This window comes from Diadema antillarum, unplaced genomic scaffold (assembly GCF_040938485.1).
Source record: "Diadema antillarum isolate AM-2024a unplaced genomic scaffold, OU_Dant_1.0 seq00001942_RagTag, whole genome shotgun sequence".
Classification (NCBI taxonomy): Eukaryota; Metazoa; Echinodermata; class Echinoidea; order Diadematoida; family Diadematidae; genus Diadema; species Diadema antillarum.
In genome coordinates this window covers 246,533-255,173 of record NW_027272602.1, presented here as the reverse complement: position 1 = coordinate 255,173, position 8,641 = coordinate 246,533, and the positions used below count along the sequence as shown (strand labels likewise).

Here is an 8,641-nt window from a genome sequence, read left to right as displayed (position 1 = left end):
GTAGAAAGTTTCAGTAATGAGTCTACATTTCATAGAGTCTGCCACGATGCCAATATGACTGTGATCATTACCGCCATTACATGGTACAGCATACATATTGTATAGCCCCCTAAAACCCAGGATTGAATATTCAAAGATAAGAAACCCAACTAGTAGAGTCTAGTACTAGTAGCCAGTACCCAGGTACTAACGTTAGTAGAGGAGACAGTAATTTAAACTTTTCTTTCTTTTTTAATCACTTACACGTGCATTCAAGTACACCTGAGACTAGTCTTTTTACTGAGCTTTTGCCAAAATAGGTAAATTTATGTGCATTGTATGATTGTCCTTTGACCGAAAGATCGGTCTGTATCTGGTCGTCGGGGAATGTTCCGCGGAGACTGCGTCTGGCTTCACGGATCCCCTCCGGAGGAGAGCGATAACGTATATAAAAAGACTCCTCCAAACAGATGGATCTTTCTGTCTAGATTGTCCCGTGCTTTATATCCAAGTACGCAAGCAGTCAACTGAAGTAGTTCTTGATTACTACAGTACAATGCTTTTGGTCCCCCCCCCCCCCCCCCCCGATATCAACTGTTCAAGACAGACAAATTCAAGAAAAGAACCTTAAGCATTTTGTGTATATACCCGGTACATATTTGATGTCATCTGTAGTACAGCGATGAGGTGTACATGTATAATTCAAGGCATGATTTATGTTATTCTATGCATTAAACAGAAAAGGAAACACAACTTCAGCCAAGAAGAGATAGGGGCTCTTCTGAGTTTCGTTCAGCAACATGCAGCAAAGCTTTCCGGCAGGGCAGGCCATTGCTCAGGAAAAGTAAGTGACTGGTATATTGTATGTGTATAGCATAGCTATGATGTTCAGCAGAAAAGAAGAGTGAATAGCTAATACAGTCAACCTTCCTTAAGTCGACCTTGCATAAGTCGAATAATCGCCTAAGTCGAAGGTCTTTTCAAGTCCTCTTCCCTTCACATTCTATTGATTTTAACCCCAGTCTCATAAGTCGATTTTTCTCTAAGTCGAAGCTGTTTCTTCAGTCCAAATAGATTCGACTTAGGCAAGGTTGACTGTACTTCTTGTCAAAGTTTAGTGCTGTGATGACTCACTTATAAAGGGGGGGGGGGGGGGGGTATGCGAGGGACCGAGCCCGAGCGAGCGGAGCGAGCGAGGGTGTGGGAGGGGGGTGTCCCCCCTGCCACAGTAGGGAGAATTTTTGAAAATCTGTGTGTGAAAATGGCGTTTTCTTGCATCTAAAACACCACTATTTTTGGTATAGAGGTCATTGCCAAATTGAAAATTACAAGTTAAAAAAAAAAGATAAGATTAAAAAAAAAATGATCCCCGGATTTTTTTTTTTGGGGGGGGGTTACAACCCCCCCTAGATCCGCTTCTGGAAGGTTATGATTTAAAATCATATCCACCAGTTTGGGATAGTTGTAAATTAAATGGGCTGCATCATCAGTGCCCTGCCTATCTGTAAATGGTTGGTACTGCTGTTTTTTGAAATGGTAACGTTAAATTCCTGGAGTAGTGCAATTGTGTGTTTTTACCTGTGATGGCCTGCTTTGACAACTTGGTATCAATTTCTTACAAAATGATTATTTTGGCTCAAAGAATATGTGTTAGGTGTGGTTATTGTATCCTGCAAACCCAAGCTTCTACATACATAGAAATTGAATGTAAAACTAGCATACGAACCTATATCATCTGAGGGTATTTTACATAAAACTTCATATGTGATTATATATTCTAATTAGTACTGATATTTACGATCTACTCTAAATTGCAGATGGAAAGGAGAAAAAAGAAGTGCTGGTTGATGGCCACACGAGTCCTGCAGACTGCTGGAGGTCCAGTACGGACATGGCGTGAGATCAAAAAGAAGTGGCACGACCTGAAAAGCAATGCTCTTCATTACAAAATGGAACTCGACAAAAAAGGTGTGTGCAACCAACTGACTTGTTTCTTTTTGTGTGATTATGCAAAGTTTATTAGCTTCGAAGCGTATTCTTAATTGTGATATACAAGATACCTGCATAGAGCAATACTATCATAATGATATCATGAATACATGTAACTGAAGTTATTGCAGGGCCGGCGGAGAGTTTTCAAAGGTGTGAGGGGGGTGGGGAGGGGCAATTCCGGGTTTGTTGAGCTAACAAGCAAAATTAAAAAAAAAAAAATTGTCCTCAGCTCATCTCTCTCCTTCCACTTCCAGGTTTCTTTAGCTGGCAAACAAACAAACAAACAAACAAACAAAAAAGGGGGGTCTTCAGCGGAAATCATAACCACATCGGTCACACTTTAAAGTCTCTATCTATCTTTTTTAGTGCCACTTACGTACTTCCGGGTTAAAAAAAAAAGTGTGGGGGCCCAAATGATGACACCTTATGTAGTCCTTTCTCTGGTGCACAAAAAGTGTTGGGGCTCAAGCTCCCACGGCCCCCACGGTTCCGCCGGCCATGTATTGAACTACATGAAACAGAAAGACGTTTTTGTATCAAGTAATTCTCATATGTTCTACCTGGTGGTTTTTACAGGAGCTGTACATGATTACATCTACTGAAGTCACAGAGAACCAAGTTATGAAGTCTGTTTAGGATATACTGTCCTCTTAACTTCTTTTCCTGATTTGTTTATATATAAATGTTTAAATATTTTAAAAGATGGCTCTGATAACATTATCATCAGGCATGTGTTAAATTTGAAATCATTGTACAATGTACCACAAAACAACTTTACTGACCAGAATATGATTTTGAAGTTCTGTAAAAAATGGTGAGTAAATAGGATATTCCAAAACAGATATAGTGCAAAATTCCTTCACAAGTGGCACAGCAAATGCTGCCAGAATAAACGAAGAGCTTTCGGCAACACCTTCAAGCCAAGAATCTTTTGCATTATTTTCATTTGACCCTGCTGTATCTTCCCTGAAATAGCAATTCGAAAACTATTACCCTTGTATTTCTCCAATCTATAAGTCACACATATTTTTACAATATTTAGTTCAAATTTGCCTGTAAAGCTGGGCCTGTTAGGAACATCATTGCTTTCAGATTCTTTCATTCATGTTTGTTTTTTCCTTCTTCTTTTTTTTTTTTTACATTGACACAATATAGGAAGTGCTTCTTGATAATTAGCACTTGAGCTTGATACCATTGGACTATGTGAAACAGTTTACTTTAAATGAACAATGCAACTTAACTAACTTTTGATTACTGCTCTAGAATGCATTTGATGTTACTCAGTCTGTTGTATTGTGAGTAAGCTGTTAGAATGTTTTTCAATTATACAAGTGTATGGTGAACCCAGGAGATTTGATCTTTTAAAAAATAGTCAAGCCATGTTCTGTTACAATGCCACACTTTTTATAGTGAAGTTTTAGATTTACTCAATTAAACGCATAAACAATATTATTTCTTAGAGAGTTGAAGGTTGTGTCTTGACACCTTTGTCAGTAAAGTGTAGTGATTTACTGTACTTATACTGATACTACATTACCAAATATACTAAAAATCATACCATTATCCAATCACTCAAATTCATAATTTATCATTTATGCAGGAGAAGGAAGTGTCCGTCGTCACCGTCTGCATGAATCGATCCTGGCCATTCTTGCTACAGTACAAGCGGATCCAATTCCCTCTTCAAGTGAGGTATTAGAAGCAACAATATACAATTGTATTCTGAGTAATTATGCCTCACATTCTTTAGATCACTTGCAGATTGAGTCGTAATTGATGCGAGAGCCCACTGACTGTCAACCAATTGTTATCAATTGCAAACCTGAATATAAGAACGACCCAAGTCCAATTTTTGGCCAAATTCAGTTTGACATGGGAAACTTTAGCTTATGCATGGACTCATCTTGTGTATAAATGATAAATCCTAATTACCCCCGAAGTGCCTGAAATGAATGAGTGAAATCTTATATGAATGTAAGATTGACCCAAATCCAGGACTTGGGTCATTTTTACATTCATATTATAGCGCCCTCTCTCATCGCTTCTCTCATCTCATATAGCAGCCTATCCTGTATATGATTCAAGGAACGACCCAAGTCCATATGATTCAAAGAACGACCCAAGTCTATGATTCAAAGAACGACCCAAGCCCATCACACAAAGTGGCCTCTCCACATTTAATGTAAATGTTAATTGTCATAATAATATACGTTCTAATTTGTGTATACTGTGTACAATGTTGCCTTCCCATCACAGTTGAATAGAATATAATTGGACAAATAAAAAAGATATGAAGTTTTTTGTAAGTTTACTCGAAATGGCCTTCCATGGACTTGGGTCGTTCTTATATTCAGATACTCAATTGCATTAGGTACTTCCAAGTCAGATCCTTGTACACCTAAAATATATGGCCTTAGTCCGTTGAGGACGAGTCCCAAGTATCCACGGCCAAGTGTCTATGAGAAATATGTGTTATAGCAAAATCAGCCCGTCCTCAATGGAGTTAGAACATTATCTCTTACTCTTTGTATTGCAAGGTCGTCATGAGCAAATTTTGCTGTGAAGATTATACACATCATCATTATTATTATTTCATTAATATTTTGCAGGAGGATGAAATGGTCCCAGCTCTCTTTGATGACATGGGTGACGGCTCTTGGCTCCATGGTCCAGTGGAAGAGTCACCGGTGCGTTGTAAGGCTGAAGAGGCTGGAGTTAATAGTGCAACACCCTCAGTCATTCCTCCTGAGTCTGCTCCTATGCCACCTTCCCAGGCAACTGCAGCAAGGAAAGTGCCAACATGGGAAGACTGTCATTACTTGATCCAGGAGCAAACTTACATTCTAAGAGAAATCTCTAACAAGCTGGACATTGTCATTTCAAAACTTAAATAGAAACATGTTAGACTTGCCATTTTGTTACCTGTTTGATTCTGAAATGTTGAAATTCCTTATGTGAGGCTTGTATACAGTTTTCTTAATTCTTTGTGTGGAACATTCGCACTCCTGACTCAGTCAATGGCTTGCCATGTGTGCATATTCTGCTCAAACGCACACACATGCCTAAACCAACTGATAAATCAATGAATGCCACGGTACAATGAAAGCATTTCTCGCAATTCCATTCTTGCCACATGAAGCTTGCATTTTGTGTAGTGATTGACTTTTGAAGTTGTGTTCTCTACTAGATACGAGAGTAAATTCTAGGTTATGCCCCAGTCACATAGACATCCCGCATCACCCTGGACCACCCCGGATCTGATCCGGGAGGCCAACACAGCAACTTTTGGAGGTAAAAAACATCCGTGTGGCTGCCGTGTAGATGCCATGTTGATCCGTGTAGCTGCCGTGTTGATCCGTGTAGATGCCGTGTTTGTCCGTGTAGACGCCGCGCTCTTCCGGCCTTATCCGTGTAGCTGCCGTGTTGATACCGTGTGTACAGTCATACCAAAATCCCAGATCTACCGGGATCTCCCCGGATGTGCCCGGTGTAGTTGACGCTATTTAACCAGTACCAAAATCACTGCTGACACCCAAAGTGCTGTTACCGTGTCCAATCGAGCAAGGTTCAACAACATTGGGCTGACATAAAAACAGCAAATTAACAATGACCTTTGGTGACGACACAACTCTCTCGTTTCACGTGTCTTGAGGCTGTGAAATGCAAGCGCCCTCTACTGCCCAAGCTATGTTTTGACTAATCAGAGCTAGGCTCTCGCCTATGACGTCACTGGCATAAATTAACGTCTGCTTCATCCCGGCCCCTTAAATGTAAGACTCGACGAACATTTACTCCTTTTTTTTTCTTTTTTCTTTTTTTTTTTGGCCAAACAACAAGTATAAAATCAACTTCTGGATACACCTCTATTTTACTAATTTATGCTTGTTATCGACAATAATTAACAGATATACAAACCTTTTGTGAAATGTACATTTCACAAATGTTTCCTATCAACCAAATGTCAAACATTTCCCTTTGAAATTCTACAGCTGATATAATAAATGACCTTTCTTAGACAAATATCAACAAGGGCTCTTGTAACCACAACTCTGTTGTAATGCTAACCAAAGTTAACTTTCAGTGTACAAACTGTCTAAATTAAAACCTTTCTGATAACTGCATATGCTCAAATGCCAAAATGGCCTTTATTTGACTCATCTCATGTACAATACAAACACTGTACTTATGAATTTTAACAATTTTCTGAATTATCGATTGCTTGTCTGAAAATCCAGTTCAAACCAATGGATTTATACAAATGAATGCTTGCTAAAGATGAATTTTGCACTCTTACGTCCTTATCGTCTAAAAAAAAAACACCATTCTTGAATATCAAACAGTATTCATTTTCCAAATCATCCTTTATAAAAAGAATAATTCATTAGTCTCCATTTCATTTGAATTTTATAAAGAAAATGAGTTTCATGCATGTTTTACCAAATTCATTTTCATGAAATTTTCTGTTCTGTAGTAAAACAATTTCATGTAAAACTCCATTTTGCAAAATTCATCCTTGAGCTCTGGAAACAGTAACTCGTGTACACATGGATCATACATAAATTTCACATTTTATCTATTTTCAGCAGTTATCCAAAATACTTGAATATTCGTTTCAACCCGAATACAGTGGACCCTCGTTATAATGAACACCGATATAACGAGGTTTCATTATAACAAAGCAATTCTGGTAGTCCCAAATTACAGTTTTCTCTGAATTGCACTATCTTTGCAACCCCAATATAACAATATAACAACGACCTCAATATAACACCTCTCTGGCCCCAGGACCTCACTATAACAAGAGTTCACTGTAGTGTCAAAAAACACATGAATTTCAAATAAATGGCAAATTCATTGTCCATAGAGTTTGATGCGTTATCATTTTATGCTGAATCTCGATTTTTCAATGTCAGTGTTCAAAGTTTATATTCAGCATTTTAAATTCATTGTCATGACCTGGATACTGTCTCTGTCATTTAGATTGATAATTTGATTAAAGTTTGATGGTTGTCATTTTTCAATCTTCCAACAAATTATTGTGGCCTCTTTATGTCATCCATTACAGGTAATGAAACATTGCTGTTGCTGCTGAGTTTCCAAACTGCTTCCTCATGAAATTTCCATGCAAATTATCCACATTTCTTTAAAACAATGAGGCGGCGCTTGGCTTGCACCTCTATAAACCTTTCTAATAAATCACAAATAAATCTCCGCAAATGTAGCACATGAGGCGGCGCTTGGCTCGCACCTCTACAAAGTGCTTAATGTAATAGCTGTAAATGTTGCCACAATTATTCATGCTAATTTCTCCACTGTTTCCAGTAAACACAGCTTACTGATGGGGCGCGTGATCAATCCTGTGCTAAGCTTCACTACTGCTGAACGAACGACATTGTCCCTGCCAAAATGTGCCTCCACAACTCTCCCCATCATCCATTTGCTCCAAGGTGCATCTTCTACCACTAGCACAATATCGCCAACTGCAATATTTCTCTTTGCATTGGTCCATTTTTGCCTTTCCTGCAGGGTTGGCAAATATTCCCTGGTCCATCTTTTCCAAAATACATCTGCCATGTATTGAACTTGTTTCCACCTCCTATGGCAGAACATGTCCTTTTCATCGAAGACACCAGGTGGCAATGCACAGTTTGGCCTTAACAACAGAAGGTCATTGGGTGTTAACGGCTCGGCATCAGTCACGTCTGTTGAAACCACAGTCAATGGCCTACCATTAATGATGCCCTCAAACTTGCACATCAACGTCGCTAGGGCCTCGTCATGAAGACACTGCTGCTTCAGCAAGGCGTTCAGTACTTTGCGGACAGTCCGAATCATGCGCTCCCATGACCCTCCCATATGTGATGCAGCAGGGAGTTTAAACTTCCATTGTATCTCCTTCTGAAGAAGATGCTGATGAATAGCTTGTTGATTCCACTGTCTGATACCTTCCTTTAACTCTCTCTGTGCACCAATGAAGTTGGCCAACCAAATCATCTCAGGTCTTCCTCTCCTTGAAATGAATCGCTCGAGTGCATTTATGAATGAGTTTGTGTCCATTGAGTGTAAGACTTCTAAAATGCACTGCTCGTAGTACAAGACAGGTAAAAATGCAGCCGTACCTCTTGAGTTGACTCCTGCCTTGTTTCACATAGAATGGCCCAAAACAGTCGACTCCAACAAATGTAAAGGGAGGTTTATCTGGTGTTATCCTCTCCTTGGGTAAGTCTGACATTTTTTGCTCACTGGGTTTTGCTGACTGACCTTTACATGTAATACATTTTCTCAATACCTCACCCACAGCATTACGACCTCCTAAGATCCAGTACTTCTCCCTCATCAGAGATAAGACATACTCTCTGCCTGAGTGACCGGATTGATCATGATAGTGTCGAATGAGCAATGTTGTGACTTGGTGCTTGCTGGGTAGTATCACTGGATGCTTAATTCCTTGGGTGACTTGACTTCTCTCTAGCCGTCCTCCTACACAAATAAGACTGTGTTCTGTGAGTCTTGGATCTAGTCGTGATAAACGGCTGTCTTTCTTCACTCTATGCCGTTTGTCGCCCTCTGTAGACTGCTTCAGGAGTGCAATCTCATCCTTAAAGTGCTTACCCTGCACATAACATATTACATCTCTTTCAGCCTCTTTCATTTTCATCACTGAGATAGG

General features: G+C 39.5%; 1 protein-coding gene across 1 annotated transcript; it reads left to right on the top strand.

Annotated features, from left to right (window-relative positions):
- The first annotated feature begins 689 nt into the window (after window positions 1–689).
- On the top strand, window positions 690–5,546 carry LOC139713291 (uncharacterized). Its single transcript, XM_071625034.1, has 4 exons — window positions 690–823; window positions 1,797–1,947; window positions 3,572–3,663; window positions 4,581–5,546. The coding sequence occupies exons 2-4, from the start codon at window positions 1,797–1,799 to the stop codon at window positions 4,863–4,865; spliced, it is 528 nt and encodes a 175-aa protein (XP_071481135.1). The 5' UTR covers window positions 690–823; the 3' UTR covers window positions 4,866–5,546.
- The last annotated feature ends 3,095 nt before the right edge of the window (window positions 5,547–8,641 follow it).

Bases quoted from the DNA above. Each gene is read 5' to 3' on its own strand.
- LOC139713291 (XM_071625034.1), top strand. From the start codon at position 1,797: ATGGAAAGGAGAAAAAAGAAGTGCTGGTTGATGGCCACACGAGTCCTG. The intron at 1,948-3,571 runs GTGTGTGCAACC...TCATTTATGCAG, and splicing joins AATGGAACTCGACAAAAAAG to GAGAAGGAAGTGTCCGTCGT. The intron at 3,664-4,580 runs GTATTAGAAGCA...AATATTTTGCAG, and splicing joins CAATTCCCTCTTCAAGTGAG to GAGGATGAAATGGTCCCAGC.